The sequence below is a fragment of the Chelonoidis abingdonii genome, chromosome 3 (genome assembly GCF_003597395.2).
Source record: "Chelonoidis abingdonii isolate Lonesome George chromosome 3, CheloAbing_2.0, whole genome shotgun sequence".
Classification (NCBI taxonomy): Eukaryota; Metazoa; Chordata; order Testudines; family Testudinidae; genus Chelonoidis; species Chelonoidis abingdonii.
Genome location: NC_133771.1, coordinates 24,981,425 through 25,006,983, shown reverse-complemented (window position 1 = coordinate 25,006,983; position 25,559 = coordinate 24,981,425). Strand labels below are relative to the sequence as shown.

At 40.6% G+C, this 25,559-nt stretch overlaps 1 protein-coding gene across 3 annotated transcripts in view; it reads left to right on the top strand.

The window, feature by feature from the left end:
- The window catches only part of GEN1 (GEN1 Holliday junction 5' flap endonuclease), a 42,595-nt gene that overhangs the window by 503 nt on the left and 16,533 nt on the right, over positions 1 to 25,559 (top strand). For 2 of the 3 annotated variants that reach the window (XM_075063660.1, XM_075063659.1), the window contains exons 2-5: positions 7,217 to 7,423; positions 9,213 to 9,399; positions 12,343 to 12,519; positions 15,113 to 15,223. In XM_075063660.1, the coding sequence (XP_074919761.1) occupies positions 7,263 to 7,423; positions 9,213 to 9,399; positions 12,343 to 12,519; positions 15,113 to 15,223 (636 nt within the window). In that variant the 5' untranslated portion in view covers positions 7,217 to 7,262. Of the gene's footprint in view, positions 1 to 7,216; positions 7,424 to 9,212; positions 9,400 to 12,342; positions 12,520 to 15,112; positions 15,224 to 25,559 lie in introns of those variants that run through there. The other variant, XM_075063661.1, reaches the window with a different exon arrangement.

The following is a 25,559-nucleotide window of genomic DNA, read 5'->3' as shown; positions in this document are numbered from 1 at the left end:
CACACGCGTGTGCTCTCCTCTCTCTATCCTCTCCCCCACCGCCCTGTTCTGTTCCCAAACTCCACCCCGCCTGGGCTGTTCCCTTCTGTAACAACCCCCCCCCCCAAGTTCGGTTGCCAAACTCCACCCCACCTGGGCTGTTCCCTCCTATCATCCCCTCCCAGATTTGATTCCAGGCTCCCACCCCATCTGGGCTGCTCCCTTCTCTCTGGGTCCACTCCACCCCTCGGCTCTAATTTCCCCCGCCCTCTGACACTTACTCTCCTGCCACCCATGTCACATCCCAGGCTTGCTAAACTATCCAGCCCCGTGTTGTATCCCAGTTGCTCCTGCTTGGCGTCCTGGGGATGTGTGTTTGTATTCAGACCCTATCAAGGCTGTTACCTGCTTCCCACTGTGGGGACCTGATTTCAAGCCCTAGCTCTTTGTTTGTCTCCTCTCTCCCCCATCCATACTGCAGTTTTCCATTTCCCCACCCTGCTGCCATTGCACCTGAGAAATCAGTACAGGAAACCTGGATGTAGCACAGCCGGTAGTCCCCTAAGGACCTAGTATAGGGAGTGAGTTGCAGGGCTTTAGTGGTGGCCCACCAGGGATATTAGTTGACAGCTCCTCCATGGAGCCAGGAGCACAGGTGCATGTATCTGGTGCAGTTCACAGAATTCCCTAACACTTGTCCTTTCTGTAGTAAGACGGAGACTGTGGTGCACATCTGCATAAAGCAGAGGTCCCCCAATCTTTGGGATGCACCCCCTGAGGGGGTGCAAAGGAACATTTGTGGGGTGCAGCAGGGCCCAGACCAGCCCCCACCGTGGGGGTAGGAGGTTGGCAGGAGCACCACTAGCCCTGCCACTAGCTCTGCACCTGGCCCCGGCCCCATCCATGGCTCCACACCCTACTTTACCCCACCGCAGCCCAGCTGCAGCCCCAGCCTTGGGCCTCTTCCCCTGCCCATGTTCCCCTGCCCCTGGAGCCACAGCTCCTCTCCCAGTTTGGGATACTCTACTCCAGTGGTCTTGAGGGACTGCAACCTGAGAAACCTCCTACTGAGGCTCTGGGTGTACTTTTCCCCACACCTCATTTACCTCCATATCCCCACAAAGTCACAAGATCTCTTTGTCAACCTCCTGGCACTGGTCAAGATGAACATCCGGCACACCCGGAGGAGGAAGCTGGAAGGGGGTGTGTCTCGGTGACTGGGGTTTATTTCTGGTCCCTTGTCTCATACCTCTGAACAAAGTTCCTTGGGCAGTGTCCACTGGCTCCCTGGATGTTTTTCAGGAGCAGCGTGCATTGTTGAGTGTTCCCTGCTCTATTTCCTGTTCTAGTTCCCTTCTTTTTAACCTTTGACCCTCCCTCCATTTTTGTTTGTTCATTTGTTGCCCCAGGAATTTAGTTGTGGCCTGGATGAGTGGATAGACCTTTAGTTCTGGGTGGGGCATCCAAGCACCCACAATCATCGGTGCTGACTCTGTGGGTGCTCTGGGGCTGGGACACCCACAGAATAAAAATAGTGAATGCTCAGCACCCACAGCCACAGCTGTTTGGTTGCACCCTAAAACAGCTGATTGTAGGCTGGGGCAGGACTCTGGGGAGGGCAGTGAGCAGGTGAGGAAGAAGCGAAGTAAGGGCAAAGCCTGAAGGAATGGGGTGAAGGGGGGGCCCTCAGAGCAGAATGGAGGTGGAGCACCCCAGGGGAAAAGAGAAACTCAATGCCTATGCCCACAATGGGTTCAGGATTTTAGTGGTTCTCTTCCCTTCCCCCCTCCAAAGTCCCCTAATGCTGAGAATACACATGGATTGGTAAAAGTATTGGTATTTTACCAGGGCCAGCTTTAGGAAGTGCGGGGCCCGATTCGAACAGTTTCAACGGGGCCCTGGCAGGGATGACTATTAAAAAAAAAAAAAAAAAAAAAAAAATGTACAAAAAACACGTGGGGCTTGGTACTCACTGGGGCGAGGAGTGCTCCGAGTCTTCGGCGGCGCTTCGGTGTGGGGGTCCTTCACTCGCTCTAGGTCTTCGCGGGAGGAAGGAATCCCACCCCCGCCCCGCCAAAAAGTTGGGGGCCCCCAATACCCCCAGATGAAGACGCCAGAGTGCGCCAGGTGAGGAAAAATTAAAAAAGGTGCTCTAGCCAGGGAAGAGATTCTCACTGGCGAGGCCTCTAGGCGCGGGCCTAATTCGGGGATTGGTGGAATTGGGCCGAAAGCTGACCCTGATTTAGAGGGCAGATGCGCAGCATTGCATACAGCTAACAGCTAGACGCAAGGGACTTAATGGTTTCTGCTTGTTTTTACTAAAAGAAAGAATTGCAAGTATTTAATCTTGTGCAACAGTCTTTTTATATTGAAAGAGTAGACTAAAATGCATAGAATGTGTTTAGTTTCATTCTAAAACTCTTTCAACTCTCTTTTGTCCCATATGAAAAACACCGAGAGCTATCCCACAAATGGAATAACTGTGGGTGATCCATGGCACTTTGAGAGCTTAGTCGTCGAATAAGAACGGGCCTGACGCGAAAGGACTGGAATACTGGTGAGGATGTAGTTAGAGAAGTAATTGCAAGACCTCTCTGTATGGGGAGATCTAGTAGGAAGGACAGAGCAAAACTGAGGTGCATTGGCCAAGATGTCTGGATAAATTCTGCAATAGTCAGCATGGACAGTCATTCACTTACACTTCATCTTACTCATTTTTAAATCTCTTTGCTTTTTTGTGAGTTAATTGTAACATAGTAAAATGTCATGTGTTGTGAGATTACGGCTCTAAACTATAAAGGGCTGGTTTACCATAGGATCAGACGAAGACGACCGACTAACATAGTTTATACGGGACGATTCAGAGGAAGCCAGACTCAAACTCCAATCTTGCTTGTGTTTTGAATACAATCAACATGTTTAGGGCGATCAGACTAGAGAAATAGGTCGCGCGGAAACATTTTACTTCTCTAAATAGAACGTGGAGATGGAGACATTTGAATATAACTAGGCCCCTGAAATAAACTCTGATCATATGGCGTCTTGGCAAGAGCCCGCATTCAAGACAGTGACACTCTGAGAAGGGATTCTCACCTAAATCAGAACTCCTGACAAAAAAAAGAACTCCCAAAATGTATATGGCCATGTTCCTACCTACTTCACAACTAAGATACTTTGAATCATGGAAAGAAAATACTTCTGAGTTATAAAATTAATATTTACTATGGTGTTGAGAAACATTGATTATTTATTTTTTCATTCTGTAAAGTTGCCGTAGCCCATTTTGTCTATATAGGCTACTTTTGCATGGTTTATGGGGAATTAGAAATACTTTTTTGATGCATTTATTCCTCCCTGTACATTACTACAGATGTGCTCAAGTCATCATGGTACTATAGAACCAATTAACACACAGATATGTATAGGACAGCTATAGGAAGCTATATAAGAAACATTGACTGATTTATAGGCAACAAATGGTAACATCAAAAGGGCTTTTTGCAAAGTGTTGTCTCATTCACCTCCCAAAAAGCTGGAAGTCCCAGTTAGGTGGTAAGAAAGTTAATTTTCCCCCTGCAGAATGTTCTATTCAAGGCTTTCTATCTTTTAAAGGTAACCATTGGACATATTAAAGTATTACTTTGGAAAAAAAGAATACTTCTGTGTAGTTTTAAAGCATCATTTATCTAAATATATTCTGTTGAGGCTGCTACTTAGCAAATGAGCATTGTTAGGGGGCTTATTCCTTCACCCTCTCACTTCCCTGGTCCTTCACGCATGAACAGAGAGCAACAATACCCAAAGTCCGAAGGTGCAAACAATTTGATGTTTATTGGGGTGAACTTCCAGCAAGCATGATTCCAGTTTCCTTCCTTAGTGTTCCCCTTGCCTGTGTCCCTGTTCCTGTTCCCATTTCCCCCCCCCTTAGCAAAACATGATCCCAATTCTACCACCCTCAGTCCCTGTTCCCATTTCTCCTTTATTTCCTGATTGACTGCAGACTATATAGTAAAACTTGAGTTCTGCTTAGCTATACTTTAGCCAATCATTTTACTGAAATTTAACTAACCAATCCTAACATACTGTAACATGTTTATTTAACCAATTATATCCCACCACCTTCATTGGTTTACACCCAACAAAATTAATTATACAGCAGACAGAAACAATCACAGAACCAGACAGAGATTATACAAACAATAAGGAAGTGGAGACTACAGTGATAGAACAACACAGAAAGAGGATTTCACATCCCAGCTATTGATAAATAAGTTCTTGCCAGACAGGATGCTATCAAACTAAGTTTCCTTTTACATTTTCTAGGCTCTTCCTTTTCTCTGGAAGTGATAGGACAATCAGGACAGGATTGTATTCCTAATAGCCCAATAGCACCTTATTTCAATGTGAGTAGTTTGGAATGTGAGGATGTGACCATACACTTCCCAGCTTATGGCTGCCTCTGCTACTTAGCGGAAGGCCTTAGCCTAAGAACCAGGCCTCAGACTGTCACAGTAAGAGAAGGCCCTTACTCTAGCAGACACTGATTTTGATTCTTTTATACCTCTGTAACTAGCTAAGTGATAAGAATGCACCTAAACTCTTAAAGTATAGGCCTTTGCAGACAGGCCTGAATATCTATATCCTAACAAGCATCTCTGAGGTTATGTCTACACCACAACTAGACACCCGCCACTGCCCTGTACTGGCCACTCGATCTTGGGCTGCAGGATTCTTTCATTGCTGTGTAGACTTCTGGGCTTGGGTTGGAGTCTTGGTGCTACGATCTTGCAAGGTGGGAGGATCCCAGAGCTTGGGTTCCAGCCCAAGCCCTGAAGTCTACACAGTAGTGGAACAGCTCCGCACCTCCACTTGGCTGGCACAGGCCAGCCCCGGGTGTCAGGGTAAACACAGCAACTTAGAGTGAGGAAAATGTCAGCTTCCCGCTTCTAGTCTCTTGCCTGTGCTATTCACAACATCAGTTTTCTTACAGTGCAAGAGGTAGCCCAACACGTACTTTTTTTTTTTTCCAGATTTGCACTCGGATAGCGCCACTTAATTTCTTGCAATGCCTGTTCTGGTATACAAAACTTCAGAAGCATAGCCATGCCAATGTATTTGACTTGTATTACTAGATGCTCTCCAAATGTCCATAGGGCACAAAAATGGTTAATATGTCATCAGCTTTTTATCAGCTAATTAACTAACTTCTGGGATTTCCCAGGATTTAGAAGCTTGCTTAATGAATTGCTTGTCTCCTGACGTTCTCAAGTCTTTAGAGAAAGGAAACCTACTTTGTTGCTAAGGGGAATAGTTTTCTTTACAGATGCAATACTACAATTTATCAGGCATGTGCTTTTTCTTTTGATGTATCTGTTTGAAAAATTATATTGACTCCCACTGAAAAGCAACGAGTCACCTTACCATTATGTTTCTGAAAAGAAACAGCAGCCTTTGGGCTTCAAAAGCCAGCAGAGAAACCCTTTGCTCAACAGCAAACGTATCAATATCCAGTAATAAACTAAAGCAGAAATCTTTCAAAAGTCAAACACGGTAATATTTCCAAGCTTGGATTCTTCAAGGTAGGAGTCTGATTAAGTAACTTGATTGGGGCAGGGGAACAAAGGTGCTTAACCACCCAGAGCTGTGAGTGATTTCCCTAGAAACCTGCTTCAGTTCAAAGGAAACTGTATGTGCTCTGCACTTCTGAAAATCAGGCCACTTATTTGAGTGTATTAATACAGATTTAGGTGCTGCAAATTCCAAAGCATAGACCATCTACTGGGAGAATGTAACCCCTGAAAACCAGTAGTAAGAAGCCCATCAATTAGAACAACTTGTAATTCATGCAATGAGAGCAAGAAAAATGACTGATAAATTAGCTGAATCCCAGGGCTTTATACTCATATGTTAGTGTTGCATTAACACTGTTTCTCTGATACCCCTTTTCTGTGAAAGCCGCATGCTGAAGAGGCCACTAGATGGCAGCATTCCTCATCTGTATCCAAACTTCTCCGTGGTTGTCTTCCTATTTGATACCATTTTTACCTACAAAGTCAGGATTTGCTCTAAGAGTAGTGTAAAACTCTTTAAGCACAATCATTTTTCTTAATGTGACAATGTAACCTGACTGCTGTGTCATTTCTACGAGAGATTTTCTTTATTTCAAAAGGTAAAATAGACATTCATAACCCATTAACAAAAGTGATTTTAGACTTGAATATGATTTTTTTATTTCATATTGAAATGTAGAGGAATAAGCATAAGGAAAATGTATTCCTTCTCCTCCCAAGAGGAATAGTTTGGTATTGAGGTGAAGAAATGGACAGTAGCAAACAAGCACGGTATAGGCAAAAGGCTGATATTTTAGAAGTGGCAAGGGGTGAAAGTGAGAACAGCACTGGAAAGGAAGGTCAGTCAAGACTGAAGGAGAGAGGAGTGAGCAAAGGGATGGGAAAGAGGAGGAGAAAACAGGAAGAAAAGGAAATCTGATAACAGGAAGGGATGAGGGAGGGTTCAGGAAAGGAAGAATTTCCTGAGGTTCCTTCCAGCCCTGATATTCTATGATTCTATAAATTTAGAGTTATAAGCAGAGAGAGAGTCAAAAGGAATGTATCCCACTTAATATACTGGGGTAGATCCTCAGCTGGTATAAATGGTCATAGCTCCAGTATGGAGCTGTGATCATTTCCACCAGCTGGTGATCTGTCCCAATGTCTTTCTGGTTGCGGACAAAAAGCACTATTTCCATAAAAGTAATTCTCAGATGTTAACTTCAAGAAGAAATAAAGAAGTATGAATTTCAAAGTCTCACCCTCACTTTTGGATAGAAAGACACAATGGCATGTATCCGTGCTCTTTTCTTGTAGTTGAACAGAAATATGTTTATTCATAGAAATCTGAATTTTCTGTGAGAAAGGATTGGGGCAGTAGATGTTCAGTTATCATGGAAAGTGAGAAAGAGGCACTTAAGATGTAGACGAAGTGATTTCTTAAACTAGACACTTTTACCATTCAATTCAGGCAGGACTGTAGCCTGTTTGTAATACAAGTTGTCCTTCAAGAAGCTCATCCATTAAACAAGTGGTCTATAAACTTAAGTCTCTAAATATTTGAATGGCTTGATTGTGTCATTCTCTTAGTCATTAACATTTATTTTTAGAAGTACTTAGAGCACTTACTTCCCCCCAAAAAATTGCCACATTCCATATTCTGAGCTGTGAACTTTTGTTTTAATCAGTCTTTACAGCTGATGCCCTCATATTGGCAAAGCAGAATTTAGGACAATGGGAGTGACTAATCTATGGCAGATCCTGGAGCCTGTGAAAGAACATGTTCATCTGAGCAGTCTCAGGGGAAAAACCCTTGCTGTTGATTTAAGTCTATGGGTGTGTGAGGCACAGACTGTTAAAAAGATGATTGGAGTAGTCACCAAGCCTCATCTTAGGTACAGTATCTTTTTTTTCTTCTTCTTTTTTTGGGTGGGTAACTGTAACCGGTAAGTGTTTGAATCTGTATGATATAGTTTGCTCGTTTGTTGCTTTACTCCCAGAGCTATGCCAAGGTACTTCCAAAATCCATGGTAGTCCATATTACCGTATAGTTTTAACCACTTACTCAGCATGTGCCTATCATTCTGCATGAGCCTTTATGAAGTGCCCTGAGGAGTATGTGCATATTTGGTTGATGTGTCTGATTCTTGTTCAAAGAACAAACTAATCAAAGTGACTGTAACTCCAAAGTATTGACTTGTGCAAACAGGACTGAAAAGAGGACATGTGGAGCTATAGATAACTAGAATTTTACTATTAAAAGTGACCAGTGGCTTTTAGATCTCTTAGATTTTGAGTACCCAGCTCAAGAGGCTTTGTGGATGATTTTCTGAAGTTGTAAGAGTCCACAGCACCAACTGACTTCAACTGAAATTCTGGGTGCACCCCTTTTTCTGATAGCATCTAAAATGTCTCATATTAGGGACCCAAGATAGCTGACCATTTTAAAAAATGCAGCCTTAGCCAATCAGCAGTTAATTAAAAAATTGTCTAGTATGGGGGCACTGATTCAAATCTGTTAGTTACTAATCACGTTAGTAATAACAGAAAGTTATTACTTTGATCGCAGTGGGGTGGAAATATCAGTCAGTTTTCTAATGGAGATATCCACATCACACAGATCACCCTAACTGGCACCCTTTTAAGAACTTTCAGCAGAGTGACCAAAAGCTGAATGGATCTGGAGAATAAATTATTTCGCCACTGTAGACAAGCTTTCATGGGGACAGGATTAAAAGTACATTGCTAAGCCATTTTAGGGAAACTTACATGAAACTGATTGTATTATATTTGTTCTGTACATAAACAGGGTTTCAGCCTCCAGAAATGTCAGTTCATCTCCCCTCAGTAGTAGTATATTATCTAAAATATTTTTAAGCAGTAGTCTTTCTAAATCAATCTAACACATTTGAATGTTTGTTCTACTGCTTTCGAATATCAGCTCAACGGATTATGGCAAAAATGTATTATCTTTGTGTCAACTCAGTATTACTGTCGTAGGAAAAATTGTGGTTATGAAAGATGCAAAATTCTTTTTGCCCACAAGAAATATATAAACCAGTATGTTAAAAATAATGTTATTTTTGATGTATCTGAGTTTTATATCACACTGATCACCATAGCATCTGAGGTATTCTCAACATTTTAACCTTGGATTTAACAGGATGTCTGTTTCCCTTCTTCCAATTTCCCTTTGTCATCAGTATGGAGGTAGGTCTGGGAGCAGATCTTGTTCATGAGCTGGTAAATTTCATGACAGTTTTGGAAGGCTGAACAAGAATATATTTCTATAATACAGAATTCATGAAAAGGTATTAAAGTTCTTCTGAGCAATAAGTCCACAGAAAAATGAATATCTTTCCTCTCTGTAGTTACGTACCTGTACAAGGACTTGCAATACAAAATGGTCTGAAATATTTTCTGATCTGTTTGTAGATGTTTTCCAAATGGCAGCTGTAGACTCTTTTGGGGTGGATGGAGGAGCATTGGGTTAGGGCTATAATCCAATTGTCCTTACGGTGTTTCTTTTGCTGTTTTTGTTCCTTGGTTTGAAACTGTGTACATTTCATTATGAAGTTCTGACCAACATGAAATTTCCATTTAGGGTATACACATCAGTTGTCATGAGACTTAATTTATAACTAAATTTTTCAGTGAAATTGTTTGTTTACTTTGTTAATGCAGGAATCTATTTTTTCGAATCTCTTCTTTAACCTCAATGGAGATCAAATTGGTGTTTGTAATGGAGGGGGATGCCCCAAAGCTGAAAGCAGAAACAATGAGTAAGAGGAATGAGCTCCGCTATGGGTCTTCGAAAAAACCTAGGGCTGCAAAAACAGGGAGATCCTATTTTAAATCAGTTTTAAAAGAGGTGAGTGATAGAGGAATTTCATTATTTGTGGTATTAGAGAATGGAAAGGGAGGGGAAAAAAAAGAGAATTTACAATAAATCTGACACACAGAAATTACTCCAGACAGATTTTTTAATGAGATTCTGCCCCCTAAAAAAATTGCATCACTTTGAGATTGGATATTAGTCCTGTAATTTTCTGTATTAAGAGTTTATGAACCCGCTTTTTTTGTGGAAGTTCATATAAACTTCTTGGAGCACTGTGTTCCCATATGTACTGTACAACATTGAGCAATGTCACTCAGTGCAGGATGATTATTTGAATTAGCACGTAAAAATTATTATGCACATTCTGGAGTCTACAGACTTAGTAGTCTCCCCTATCTATGTAAATTCCAATACACTTTTATTAAACTCCCATGGTATACATGTTGACAATAAATCATAAGTGAATATAGTGCCTGTTAATAGTTCTAGGTTGACAATGCTGGAGACTCTTCTCTAGCTAAGTGCACAATAGGCATTACACAGATAGTGTTAGTACAAGCTCTCTTCACCATTCCTTGGATGCGCCTTAAACCTGACTTGCTCTGTTCCATTCCTTAATCTCTTTGCTGATGCTGGAAAGAAGGTGGACTATTGTCCTGGTGATTTTGGCATCAGGACACCCATCTATTTGAAAGCAGATAGAAATTCTAGTTATTCTTCTAACAGCTGTTGCATGACAAGTCTGTCTGTTCATTACTGATCTGTGCTGGATTCAGACTAGTGATTATGAGATAAAAGGCTCTGTATCTTATTACCAATCTCTCAAGCCGTCTAATTCCTCATAAGCCTTTTTGTTTTTATATTTTGATTACTTACCTAATAAACATATTAGTGTTGTGTAGACCTGTGTATACGTCTCTAAAGCAGGGATTCTCAACCTTTTTCTTTCTGAGCCTTCCCTCCCCCCCCCCTCCCCCAACATGCTATAAAAATTCCACAGCCTGTCTGCGCTACAACAACTGTTTTTCTGCATATAAAAGCCTGGGCAAGCATTAGGGGGTAGCAAGCAGGGCAACTGCTCAGGGCTCCATGCCACAGGGGGCCCTGTGAAGCTAAGTTGTTCAGGCTTCGGCTTCAGCTGGGGTGGCAGGGCTTGGAGCCCTGGGCTTCAACCCCAGGTGGTGAGGCTTTGGCTTTCTGCCCTGGGACCCAGCAAGTGTAATGCCAGCCCTGCTTGGCAGACCCCCTGAGACCTGCTCATGGTACCTCAGTGGGCCCTGAATCACTGGTTGAGAACCACTGCTCTAAAGCACGTAACACGCTTTTGGTCATTACATAAATAACCTAGGTCTGTGAACCAGGAAAGTAGCCATGTTAACATAGTTAGCTGTGAAAATGTTTGGTGAGAAATGTATTTAACTAGGTTGAGAGAACTAAGATTGCAGCACAAATAGCTCTGTCAATCTGTATGGAAGTTTTTGTTATCTTTCGTTACTAATTCCTCATTTCCTTAGTGTTCAGATCTTTCTTTGCTCTCATATCAATATAATGTACTACATGATTGCTTGTGGCATGAAAAAATACATGGCGATATCAGTTTGCATGTTGAATTTGTGGGCCTTGGACCACAATGACTACTATCCTTTTAAGTAACATTGTAGAACAATTAGTAACTTGTAGATACACCTCCATCCCGATATAATGCGACCCGATATAACACTAATTCTGACATAAGGCAGTAAAGCAGTGCTCCGGGGGGTGGGGGGGGGGAAGGGCTGCGCACTCCGGCAGATCAAAACAAGTTTAATATAACGCAGTTTCACCTATAATGCGATAATAATTTTTGGCTCCCGAAGACAGCGTTGTATCGAGGTAGAGGTGTGCTTAATGTCAGCTTCATTGTTTGCCAGGTTTCTTTTGTGATTGAAGTAAACTGTACTTCCATAAAGTTTTTAGTAGCGTTGGAAAAGTGTTTCTAGGACAGGAATGAAATGAGGGAAGATGTTTGTTTGCTTTGTTTGTTCCTCTTCAAGGGCATGATCCAAAACCCAGTGGAAATATTCCCATTGATTTCAGTGGCTTTTGGATCGGGCAGCGGATGAATAACCTGAATACAATATATTAATGTTGTCAAGCTGCTTGGAGTGAGCTACGCTCCACTAGGACACCAATTCTTACTATGCCACTCTTGTGTTTTTTGATTTGTTAAAAATCCTAACTTGTGAAGAGAAGGAACCATAATAATTCAGTACAGTCACTTCAGGTAGCTTGCACACAACACTTCTACAAAGATAACCTTCCTTTTCTGCTGCTCTAACCATGATTTCCCATGGACCCCTACCTCACTCATGCACATGCACAATTTTCTTGCATCTCTGGATTGGCTCCTCTGTTCCTCTGCACATTCCCATCTATTACTTTTCCACTTAAGCAATTGCTGTAATTACCACAGAGATGTTATGTGATCATGAGTGGGAGGGGACATGGATCCCTGAGGCACTTCATTAAGGTGTGATCCATGATGAAAGTTTAAGAAGTCCTGTTCATACTTTGTCTTGCCTATATTCCACCTAAGCTTTGCTCACTGTCTACTTCTGTACCTCTTTCTGCACAGAAGCCTCCTAAGCAACGTATGCCAATCTTCCAGCCTCTCCTTCAAAAATCTGATGAGCCTATCTGATATGCGAAGTGTTTTGACACTCAGTGTGTGTTTAGTACTATGAAACTGAACATAACCATGTCCCTACTCACTATAAATTATAAGTTAGTTCAGTCGGGGATCTAGTCTTTGTTTGCAATGCCACATGTATTGTAAAGTGACACATACAATGATAGTACTACGCTGATAATAACAATAAAGGCCATTGCAGACATATACATGACTTTGAGGACTGTTTAGAAAAAATTGTTAATTGTAAAAAGAGATAATTGAAGATTCAATCCCTGTCTTCTCTTGAATATTTTTGTTTTCTTTAGTGCCTTGAAATGTTGGAGTGTTTAGGATTACCTTGGGTTCAAGCAGCTGGTGAAGCGGAGGCGATGTGTGCTTACCTGAATGCAAATGGATATGTGGATGGCTGCATCACCAATGATGGAGACGCTTTCTTGTATGGAGCTCAGACAGTTTATAAGAATTTTACCATGAATGCAAAGGTAGTGTGTTAGGTTTTTGGAGTCTTTTTTCCTTCAGACTACTTCACACTCATTATATTGCTCAAATAAATGTGAAGCACCTAGTTAATTGTTCAAAATATTTATGGTATCTGTTAGGGCTTCTCCCTCACCCCTCCCTTGGTTCTTGTCAGGCTAACAAAAAGCAGAAGACCAGAGTCCAAAGTTCAGGCAATGCAGTATTTAATGGGATTAATCAAGCAAGCATATCCATAGCTCTGTACGCTGCAGAGCTTTTCCCCGTTCCTTTTGCCCACCTCCTCCTTCTTAGCAAGCTTAATTATATCTATAGTACACACCCCTGGTCCCACCCCTTACAATTTATGGTCATGCTCCGTTTTGGAGGATCGTGAATCTTGAGGGCTTTGGTACCACCTCTTTTGTGCCTCATCAGAGGGATAGGGAGCGAGGTTGTGTTTTGGCCAGGGTCACCATTTCTTTCGCTTTTTAGTGTTTCTTATGCCGCCCCTTCTTGCCCCTCCCAACTGGTTGCTTGGCCTTGCCTTGCGATAGAAGTTGAGGCAGTCATGTATATTAAACTCCCACCAATACCAGCAACACTTTAACTCACTTCCTTATCTTTTCTCATTGTGCTATAAACCCCATCTGGTTGTGGGCAAATGCAACAAAATGTCTTTGTTCACACATATTTGTAAAAATATCAAAAGTCAAACAGGCAAACAAAACCCAAAATTTTATTTCAGGCAAATATACAGGCTAAATACTATATTAACATCACTAACAGTATCATACTTTTGTCTTCCTGTATTTGGTCTTGCTTAAAATCTCTGTTTTTATACAGCAGATTTGCTTCACTTGATTCATTAGTGTTCAAGCACTGAATGAATAAGAAAAACAGCTGAGTTGACTAACAAACATGAAATTAGCTGCTGTCTGTTTAGGTTTTCTATTACATGAATTCTTATGTCACCTAAAGCTGGAAATTTTCTACAGGACACAGCCCTGTAGTGACAGTTGTGTGCTTATAGAAGCAACAGGTCTAGGAGTTAAATAAATGCAAATTCACTTATTTGCATCTTACTTACACATTAAAATGTGTATCACTTTCACACTTGATAATGATGGCTGCTCCTCAAATCAAGCACTATTGACACCATGTCTTGTGCATCTGAATAATAAGCTATAGTATGACCAGTCCAAAAATGAACATATCCAATAAAGCAGACCACCCTGGTTAAAATTCTAGATGCATTAGGAATGTAGTTTGATACATTTGAGAAGGCAGAACAAATAGCTCTCTTTTGCACTCTTCTGTAGTATGCAGAGAAAGTTATTTTATGCTACGTCTAGGGCAGAGGTAGCCAACCTCTGGCACGTGTGCCAAAGGCGGCACGTGAGCTGATTGTCAGTGGCACTCACACAGCCCGGGTCCTGGCCACCAGTCCGGGGGACTGCATTTTAATTTAATTTTAAATGAAGATTCTTAAACATTTTAAAAGCCTTATTTACTTTACATACAACAATAGTTGAGTTATATATTATAGAAAGAGACCTTCTAAAAACGTTAAGATGTATTACTGACACACGAAACCTTAAATTAGAGTGAATAAATGAAGACTCGGCACACCACTTCTGAAAGGTTGCCGACCCCTGGTCTAGGGCCTCAAGCAAGTGGGGTAGCAAATGGAGTAAAGATTGAAGATTTAAATGTACCCTGGTATAAGAAACTGTTGTTCAGCTAAAAAAAAGTGCTTGTATCTTTGTGAGAACTAATGGAATGAAGAGGCAGAGCTGGGAGCACATGTTAAAAAAGAAAATATTTTAGGGCAATTTGCTTGTGTTCGTTTGCTATACATTTGTACAGAGTAAACTAGAGCCCAGTTTTCAAAGTGGGATATCTTAAATTAGGTGTTCAAATCAGCATTAAAATGGGTATTTACTGTAGTTGTTTAAGTATCTGTCAAGGTGCCTAAAGAGTTTGAAAATTGGGTTTAAAGTTTTTGTTTTTGTTTTTAAAGTTCAGATTCTTTGATAGAAGACAACTTCCTCCTGTTCATCCATCCTTTGCAGCTTCAGAGTGTTCTTTAGGCGTTGGCTACATTGGCGCTTTACAGCGCTGCAACTTTCTCACTCAGGGATGTAAAAAACCCACCCCCCTGAGCGCTGCAAGATACAGTGCTGTAAAGTGCCAATGTAAACAATGCCGCAGCGCTAGGAGCGCGGCTCCCAGCGCTGCAAGCTAAACCCCATCAGGATGTGGAGTACGTGCGGCGCTGGGAGAGCTTTCTTCCAGCGCTGGCGCTGCGTTCAAGTGTAGCCATACCCTTAGTCATTCTATAAGCCTAGGGTGTTGGTTAAATTTCTAATCTTTGATTAATTATTTTACTTAAAAATAGTAACGTTTGTGTGTAGATTTTGAAAGCTGCAATTCTTAAAATCATGTGGTCAGTCTTCAATGCAAGATGATATTTATGTCAATCATACTTTGTGTAACAATGACAAATGGCTTGGTCTCCTCTAGGCTAGCGGTTGAACAACAGTAGGACAAACTGCTGTTAACCTGTCAGCTGTGGTCCTGCCTACACTGTTTCCAGTTGTAATCTTTTTCTTGCAGGACCCACATGTTGACTGCTATACAATGTCCTCTATTAAAGAGAAACTACATTGTGACAGAGAGTCTCTGATTGGGCTAGCAATTCTTCTTGGTTGTGATTATCTTCCTAAGGTGAGAAAACTAATTATTTAGCATAGTCCTGTGACTTATTTTTTCTGAACATACAGTACCAATTAAGATTTGAGCATGTATAAAAATATATGAAATGCATGGTAGACTATAGGCATCTAGCTGAGGAAAGTACCTTAACTCCTACTGTAAAGACATTTCCATAATACTTTGTATTGAAGATTAACGTTTGCAACTCTGTGAGATAGGTAAGTATTATCATTTTACAGATAAGGAAGATAAAACAAATTTAGATGGCATGCAACAAATATGCGGAAGAGCTGGCATAGGCAACTAGCAGCCTATCAGAACTTTAAGCTCCCAGTCTCACACTTCGTCCATTAGATTATGCTTTCTCTCCATACCGTGGCTGTAACTATGCTAGTAACAAGCATGTTTGAAAGTGGGGTAGTCTACAGTATGTTTATGGAAAGCACAGTTGCCAGAAAAATCCTTGTACACTCTGGAGAAATCAATAGTAATTTTCTAGATGTGATTCTGGTAGACTGTTCTTGACACAGGGTGGATTTGACCAAAAAGCATGGCTGTATGGAAATTGGGGAGCTAACCACTTCTGCTGCAGGGCTTAAAGAAATGTCTAACAAGTGCATTTGTCTGGTGTGACCAGACACACCTGATACTGCATGTCCTGACATTTCATTGGAAACTGCTGCTGTAATGCATACAGAGGAAGGTGAGAGGAAATAATAGTCTCGTTTTGTAAGTACTGCTGCTCTTGACTAGAAAAAAGATGAGCTGAAATGGAAGTTGCCAGCAAAGCTTGATGTGCACTACTCTTTGCAAACTATGGCAATGAGCACTTCATTATGAAGCTGTTCTGATGGTTAGTCTACCCCACTGTTTCTTCATTCCAAGTAAAGTGAAGCGATTCCAAATCCAGTTTACCAGTCTAAAACCTCATTTGTGTCTGTCACTGCCACTTAGGGTGACCAGACAGCAAATGTGAAAAATCAGGACGGGGTTGGGGGTAGTAGGAGCTTATATAAAAGAGACCCAAAAATTAGGACTGTCCTTATAAAATCGGGACATCTGATCACCCTACTGCCACTCAACCAAGAATGGCTCTTGAGTTCTGTACCCTAGTCTCTCAAATATGCAAGATTATCCTTTGGAGAGCTGAAGCTCTATTGCAGATTAGAATGTACTGAGTTACACGGCAGAGGCATATTATTCAAACAAAGAGGTGTAACATGTCCTATAGTACCTGTCACAGAACCTTGAGTACCAGTACTCATGCCCATATCAGTAAGTACTCAAGTGTAGAGCGTTTTAAAGGGACACAGTCAAACTTATTTTCAGAAACCAAGAACTTAAAGAAGAACTCTACCTGGATATAACGCTGTCCTCGGGGGCCAAAAAATATTACCGCGTTACAGGTGAAACCGCATTATATTGAACTTGCTTTGATCTGCTGGAGTTTGCAGCCCCTCCTCTCCAGAGTGCTGCTTTACCACATTATATCAGAATTCATGTTATATCGGGGTAGAGGTGTATAATTTACTTTTCTGATGCGTTCTTTAAATAGTATGTCATCAAAATACTATAGATTAAATCAGTGAGTTTTGTTCCCATATTGATGTTTGGAAGCTTGTTTTGAGTGACTCTAAAAGAAATAATAAATATGCCTGGGTTTATCCCTCTTCTACTCTCCTGCTATCTCTTCAATTTGTGTTTTGTTTTTCTGCTGCTTTTGCTGGTAAATACCCTCCTGTTAAGGAAAAATATTATTATGAACTGCCCCAGAGCAGCATATGAGAGTGAATTCATCACCCTAGTGTAAGACACAGGAGATGCCACAGGCAGTGAACAATTCAATTTAATTTAATTTGCACATATTCACTAATCCCACTCTAACAAAGTCATTGGGAATTTTGCCGTTGACATCTGAGGCTCAGGATTAATTCCAGAGCAAAGAAACTCAAATAGAGAGGTTCCCTCCCCTCCCCTGTAATCTTCCTGCAATTCTGTTTAAAGGCAAGTGTTTCTGGTACTACTTCCTACTCTACATCAAGCCTTAGGAATAATTTATAGCAGAAATAAAATTTCCAGAAGAAAATGACTTTTTTGTTTCTAGTTGATGGTGTCTTTGTAAATCAGGTGTTTTAAACTCTTTTGAATCACCCCATGTCATGGTACAATTCCCCACCCTGAACCTTAGCATCCAAAAGATGGGGTACCAGCATGAATTCCTCTAAGCTTGATTACCAGCTTAGAACCTGTAGCGCTGCCACCAACCAGGAATTCCAGTGCCTGGTACACTCTGGTCCCCTCTCTCCCCTTCCCTCCTTTCTCCCCACCAATTCCCTGGTGAATCCAGACCCAGTCCCCTGGGGTCTCACCAGAATAAAAAAAAAACAATCAGGTTCTTAAACAAGAAAAGCTTTTAATTAAAGAGAGAAAAACAGTAAAAATTATCTTTGTAAATTTAAAATGGATAGGTACAGGGTTTTCAGCTATAGACACTGGGAATACCCTCACAGAAACTTCCCTCCCTCAAGATTTGAAAGTATCCTGTCCCCTGATTGGTCCTCTGGTCAGGTGACAGCCAGGCTTACTGAACTTGTTAACCCTTTACAGTCAAAAGAGATATAAAGTACTTCTGTTCTATTAACTCCTACTATCTGTTTGACACCCCACCTTAGCTCCTTTTTAAAAAAAAAAAAAAAGCTTGGAGCCTTTTGTCCACAAAATAGTGAAAAGGGTACTGCCACCTAGCACTCAGTGTTTAGATGGCATCGTTTGCTCAGATTAGGGGGGCTACACACCACAGGTTGCAACACCACTCTCTCAAATTTGGCCTGGCCATCCTTCTGTCAAGATGGGCCATATTTTAATGAGTGGCATTGTGACCTGTGGTGTTTGGGACACACACATGCGCGCACACACACACACACTATAATTTCTGCATTATTAGAAGGCTTGCTTTGCCCTCCCTAGAAACTTTGACACACCTCACACCCTGGCTGAGAACCTCTGCTTTAAATCATGGAGCATTAATGGTCTGCAGGGCCTCTTTGGTAGACAACTCTTTGACTTAAAAAAAAATAATTAGCTCACAAGTGAATAAGAAACAATTTTGCTATATGTACTGGTATGTGGTATGGAAAGACCAAGATTAAGTTATGGGAATCAAATGAAGAATTTGAGAATGAAGCAGTGGATATTTGTGTTGTTGAAAGGGAGTATCCAGGAGAGGATTCCCTTTTTTTAATGAAGTGCTTTGCAGGCAAAAAGAAAACACAACACCTCTGATTCAATAACTAAAGTACAATGGACTGGGAGCTTCTGACATATTGGGTTCTTATGTGGTTCTAAAGTGAGTTGGCTATGTAATACTCAAAAAAGCTCTTGAATTATTGCAGCTCAGTAAAAGTGAATGACGGCAGGACCTCCTAGAAAGAGTTATACTACTGACCCTTCGCTGCTTCTACTGAAATCTTAACTTAGAAACCTGAGGGAATAGGTGAAATGTCAAAAAAGAGCTAAGAAGAAAACTGCACCATTCCAGAAAAGGTCTCACTTTTCTTTCTGCAGTATCTGTCTGTCTGGCTTCTTATGACTGAACATCTTGAGTTGTCAACCAAAAGGCTTTGCAGAGAAGCAATCACAACTCCTCTTTTTTCCTACACATGCGTGCTTGCTCTCTCACTCTCATATTACATTGCTTATCTCTGTAAGAGATATTTCTAATATGCAAAGAAAAGAAATCTGAAAACAAATTATGTAACTAATCTGTGCTGTCCACATCATATTTGTCAATAGAAATAGAATTCATATCCTCTTCTGAAAACACTGGTATCAGTCTTTTGAGGAATTATCCTATGTTTTCAATGTATTGTAGGGTTCTGAACTTTATTTTCATTATCAGGAAACATGAAAACATAAAATCATATCTGGGAAGAATTGCTCTGATTCCGGAGCTATAAGTTAAATAGCAAAATGATGAAGGTTAGGGCTTGTCAAGCAAGATTACACTGGTCTACAATTTTTGAGAAGTTGTCTGCTTCAGAGATAAAATGTGGTATTTATTATGTATTTTGATGTGCTGAATTCAAATATGACAATTAAAACAACTGGCTACTGTTTCTAAGATATTTAAGGTTTTACATTTTATTTATGTCTATGTATATTGTGTAGATAGTAGAGTTTTAATCATAAATTGTAAACCTAGGTCTTTTCATGTGTTTATGGTTGCTTTACATGATAATATTTCACCTGTCCTGTTTATGTAACACTTTAAAAATCAGCAAAAGGGTTATATAAATAAAATTTATTATGAAACAAAAGGCAAAAACTATTATGTACATAGTTTAGTCCTATTCAGTGTCTACTCGCGCTTCTTGGCTTGTCTCTTGTATTCATTAAATGGAGCATCTCTTGTCACTGTCCAGCAATAGTCTGCAAGCATTGATGGGCTCCATTTGCCCTGATAGCGTTTCTCCATTGTTGCAATGTCCTGGTGAAATCGCTCGCCGTGCTCGTCGCTCACTGCTCCGCAGTTCGGTGGAAAAAAATCTAGATGAGAGTGCAAAAAATGTATCTTTAGTGACATGTTGCAACCAAGGCTTTTGTATGCCTTGAGGAGGTTTTCCACCAACAACCTGTAGTTGTCTGCCTTGTTGTTTCCGAGAAAATTTATTGCCACTAACTGGAAGGCTTTCCATGCCGTCTTTTCCTTGCCACGCAGTGCATGGTCAAATGCATCATCTCGAAGAAGTTCACGAATCTGAGGACCAACAAAGACACCTTCCTTTATCTTAGCTTCACTTAACCTTGGAAATTTTCCACGGAGGTACTTGAAAGCTGCTTGTGTTTTGTCAATGGCCTTGACAAAGTTCTTCATCAGACCCAGCTTGATGTGTAAGGGTGGTAACAAAATCTTCCTTGATTCAACAAGTGGTGGATGCTGAACACTTTTCCTCCCAGGCTCCAATGACTGTCGGAGTGGCCAATCTTTCTTGATGTAGTGGGAATCTCTTGCACGACTATCCCATTCGCAGAGAAAACAGCAGTACTTTGTGTATCCAGTCTGCAGACCAAGCAAGAGAGCAACAACCTTCAAATCGCCACAAAGCTGCCACTGATGTTGGTCATAGTTTATGCACCTCAAAAGTTGTTTCATGTTGTCATAGGTTTCCTTCATATGGACTGCATGACCAACTGGAATTGATGGCAAAACATTGCCATTATGCAGCAAAAAAGCTTGAAGACTCGTCTTCGATGAATCAATGAACAGTCTCCACTCATCTGGATCGTGAACAATGTTGAGGGCTGCCATCACACCATCGATGTTGTTGCAGGCTACAAGATCACCTTCCATGAAGAAGAATGGGACAAGATCCTTTTGACAGTTGTGGAACATGGAAACCCTAACATCACCTGTCAGGAGATTCCACTGCTGTAGTCTGGAGCCCAACAGCTAGACTAGAGCCAATCAACAATTTTAAGCATTATCGTTCTCAGTGACCCAGAATTAGTAAAGTTTGACTACATTTATTTCAGAAGCATTTTGGCTGTAGAGCAGTGTTATCATTTAATGTTTTTCATAACAGGATTAAGGAAGAACATCTTTTAGCCTTGAAAAGGTGTCAGGAAACCTAATGAAAGGCTTGTGAACCAACTCCACTTGGCTCTGTTTGCATTCCACCAGTTATTTGCTCTGACTAATATAGATGATGATGATGATTTGGACAGGATAAGGGAGGCACAGTCATCTACAATTTGAAAAATCTGTGAGAAAAAGGTGGCAGAACGAAAAAGAAGTCAGAAAAGAAGTAAACCTCCAGAGTGAAGACTTGAATGAAGAGTGTGAGGAAGAGTGTGATTCCATATAGCAGCTTCTGTCTTTACTGCTTTTAAAATGTAAACCAAATAATTAGGTGAAGAAACATAATATGAAGGAACCAAGTTCACGGGGGGAATGTCCCCAAATAGCCATGTTTACTAAGTATATGCAACATGCTCCTTGCAGGGTTCTGAAGGCTTTGAAAACATAGAAAGCAGTAAGGCCTATTAAAGGGCTCTCAAACTATCTAAAGGGACACCACTCAATTCTTATATACAACAGCTTTTTAGCTAAGTTGCTGTGATCAGAATTGATATTTTCCAATCTTCTTCTTAGGCAGTTGTGGTGGTGTTGGTATTTCTAAAGCGTTATAAGAGTGTTTGGCACTTTACAGACAAAATGTACCTAAGAGACTGGAAATCATTAATATATGATAGATGAGGGAAAGATTTATTGATTAACCTAACCTTATCTAAATGGAAACTGTCTTGAGCCAAAGATGATTTCAGAATATCCTTATGCCACTGAAGAGTATTGTTTAGTTTCTCAGAGGAAGCTTCTAAAACCTCAAGAAGTTGTGACCGGTTATCTTCTGAAGTGACTTCCTGATAGCTGTAGTATTAAAAGGAAATAAGAGGTGGTTCATTCTACTTCGACTATAACCATTTATTTCCATGTTCCTAGTTAGTTACCTCTGAAATGATACATTGCTTAGAAATAGTTTGAGATTGACATGCTGTAATTAGATGCCTAAGCGGCTGACCACGGTCCAGTGACAAACTTCTAATTGATTTTTTAAATGTGTATTCAAACTATACAGTTAGGTATCCAGTTTATTCAGCTGCAACTTTACAGATCCCAGATCCTCTTGAATTATTGATTTAATCGTTATGCTGATGATATAACCTATGTTTGTGCTGCAAATGCAAGCCATGTGACTTAGCTGTACTCTGTAGACTGTAAGCTCCTCCGGGTAAGGACTTTGTAAAAAGCCATGCATGCCAGTGGTGCCACAAGAACAATGGATTGTAAAAAATGAAAATTAAAGTAGCAATCATCGTTCCATTTACTGTGTCAGTAAATGCCTCCATGGTAGAGCTCTCAGGACTACTATTTGCTCGTAAGTGGCATGAACAATTGAGTTACCCTTTTTGTAAATTCTTTATTTTGTTTAGAGCCTTGATTAACATATGTTAAGCTTATTTGAAGTGATCAGTTGCTCTTACCTATACAAAAACATTTGATAGGACACACTTCTGTCATACAAACATAAGGCCCTCAAGTTTACGTTAGTTTAGTACCAACTAGCTACTTAATTTAATAAGATCTATACATTTCATTGCCACACAATTTTTCAGTAACTACTTTTATGCAATATATTGGCAGTCATTATTAAATTGGGAGTTGGGGGAAGGGGATAGAGGGAGCGACAGTAGAGTTAAACTATTAAATAAAACTGCCTGGTTAGTAGATCACCATCCCATGTGATAGGGATTGGATGCTTTGGTCAAAAGTCATTGGGATTAATACAGCTGCAAATGTAATGGCCTGTGGTATACAGGAGGTCAGACTAGATGATCCCTTCTGGCTTTTAACTCTCTCAAACTTAAGTTTGTCAGGAGTTCAGGAATTCAGTTCTCCATTAACACAAGCAGATTCTCATTCTGTCACCTTGGATTTCCCAATGTCCAAACATTTTGCACTCTTGTCTTACTCTTCAAGGGTTCCAAACATTTTTTTTTTTTTACCAAACTATTTTATTTGTTTTTTCTTATGGGCCCAGTCCCCTGACAGTAATTCTTTGAGTTGTCATCTCATCTAAGGCTTCAATACAACAAAGCACTTAAGAGTGTGTTTAAAGTGCTTGGGTGAATTAGGATTTAAATCTCTGCTTTAGCATGATTTCAAAACAACTCTGTTGTGGCCCTTAAACTGTCAAATGGCCAAATCATGCCACTGGTTTCAATGCTTAAAAAATTAATGTGGAATTCAGCTTATAATAAAGTCTTCCTCACTCCCAGATGGGCTCCTGCCAGCTGCCTGGGCTCCCTACTCAGAGCCTGGGTGGCTGCTTCATTCCCGGCAGAGAAGCAGGAGCCCTGGTGGGTAGCTGGGAGCCCATGGAGCAGCTGGGCTCCCGAAAAGGAGCAGCAAGCGGAGTTGAGAGCGCCGGCTGTCAGCTCCCTCCGTTGCCTCTCTTAGGCCAGTGCAGGCGCTCCTGACTGTATCCTTAGCCAAAGTGATAGATAGTTGCAGTGTGTCCATTTTCCTATGGATCTCTGACATCCTGTCACTCTTAGATTTTTGAGCTTTTCCTTCAGCTTCTGTTGTCCTGTAGAACAAGATGGCATAAATGCACATACATGTTTTGAAAAATTCAGTTCTTGTTCTTCCTCATTAATGTACCAGATGTTTACTAAAGCAAGAGTTTCTATTTAATATTAATTAATGAATTGTGTTGTGGTAGCACTTAGGAGTCTCATCATGGAGCAGAACCCTATTTGTTAGGCAGTGTGCAAACCCATTTAAAAAAAAAAAAAAAAAAGTTCCTAATCTGAAGCCCCTACTCTACATGTACTTGTTTCAACTATCTTGTGATGGGAGTCTGGCTTGGATGTCTTCCCTAGTCTCTGCCCCTCCAAGTGAGCACCCCAATTCCCAGTTGCTATAGTTCAAGTTGTCTCCTCTCATGCAGCTTTCTCACTGACTTGTAAATTTGTTTTTCAAAACTTCTGTTCTTCCTTTCTGTGCTATGTCTAATTGTGGACTAGATTCCATCTAGAATTCAGTTAAACAAAACATATTTCCCAGATGACCATGTCTACAAGGGATGACCCATTGTAGTTGCATTGGAGACATACTACAACCTTATGACAACTCCATATTAATTTTGTGTAAACAGTAGGGATTTTAATTATAATGAATTCACTTCAAGGTGCTTTCCATTCTGCATAAGTAAGAAGGCTAAATCCATATTATATATAAAGCAAGAAGCATCTGAATTTTTTTAAATTCTTCATGAAATTCTGGATATTGAGGAAGATATATATTTTCCTGCTATCTTTTTTCAGCATTTTTTTGTTTAGCTGGTGCAGCAGTTAATGCTGTTTTTATTTTTATTTAAGAGGCTTGCAGCCAATTTGGATATTTCCTTTTGGTATTGTTATGATGGTTATCTTGACTGGGTTTGCTGATTGCCTGGATTTCCGGTGCTGCTCACACCCACTCAACTTAGTTATTCCATCCGCACAACTTTTTTTTCCTGAAAGATTGTAGAAGTGCTTTGCTATTTAATTTTAATGATGTTCTTCAGGAAAGGTTCAGGTAGAAAATACCAAATCTATTTCTCTCACCCAGGGAATATAAAGTTTGAAAAAGAATCCTTGGACATCATTTGTTTTGAAAATCTATATGTCTCTCTCATCATTCTTTTAGTATTCTCTCAACATATATCTATTTACAAGCTGCCATGGAAATCAAAATTGATGGCTAAATTTTAGCAAAAATACTTTTTAAGCTAACTGAAGATTTCCTGTCACTTTAATATTGTAGTGATGGTAGTGTTGTGAGAGCATTGGTTGTTTTCTGATACCATTTAAGGTAGCAATCTTTGTTTTGTTGACTTTCTGGTGTGAATAGTTGTCATTATCTTCAGAATCAAGTTACATACTGGTTCTTTTTAATAAAAATTAAATGTTCTTTAAAGTGACTCTCCTTTACAGTCATTATTTTGATTTGGCAAGTGGGCTTTCTTAAAGACTTTTTGTGCTTATTAATCCTTTCATTACTTTTTTTTTTTTTTTTTTTTATTTAAGATCCAGGGTGATATTCTCACTCCGGTTCTGGCTCTTTTACACATGGCATAAAGGAGCTGTAAGAGTCACTGGCACAGGTAGAAGTGTGTGTTGGACATATCAATGGCAAGACTGTAGTATAGCATGTACTGTTGAGAAGCTTCTAGGCAGTGCTATGGCCCAGAGAGCAAAATGGAGAAGCTCCCATAAGGTAGGTTCTAGACTTTGTAGGTTATGTCAGGAGCCTCTCCAGTCCCCAGAGCAACCCAGAGTTGAGAGGGCACAAAGGTTCCTTAAGTGCCCACCTTTCCTGCAAGGCCTGAAGTCTACTAGCCTGTCTTCCACCACTTCCACAATATTGAATATATTATGGTGTGTACTGTCTCTCTGAAATCCAAACCCGTGCCTTTATCTCTTTTTATCGAGACAATGGAAGCTCCCTTCTCCATGGAACTCCTCGAAGTCCCAACTTCTCTGACCTCTGCTGATGAGAAGGTTATTCCCCTACTGCGACATGTAAACAAATGTGACCTTCTCTTTTGATTGTCTTTCCAGTCGCATCAAGACACACAGTTGAAAATTACCCTTCTGGTTTACACAACCCTTCTTGAAATTGCTCCTGTCTGTCACTGTTTTTTCTCTGCTTTACTTTACTGTCATCTAATACTGGTACCTCCTCTCTCTTCTTCCACACTATCAGGCCACTGTTAGTGCAAGACACTTTTCTGCATCTCCTGTC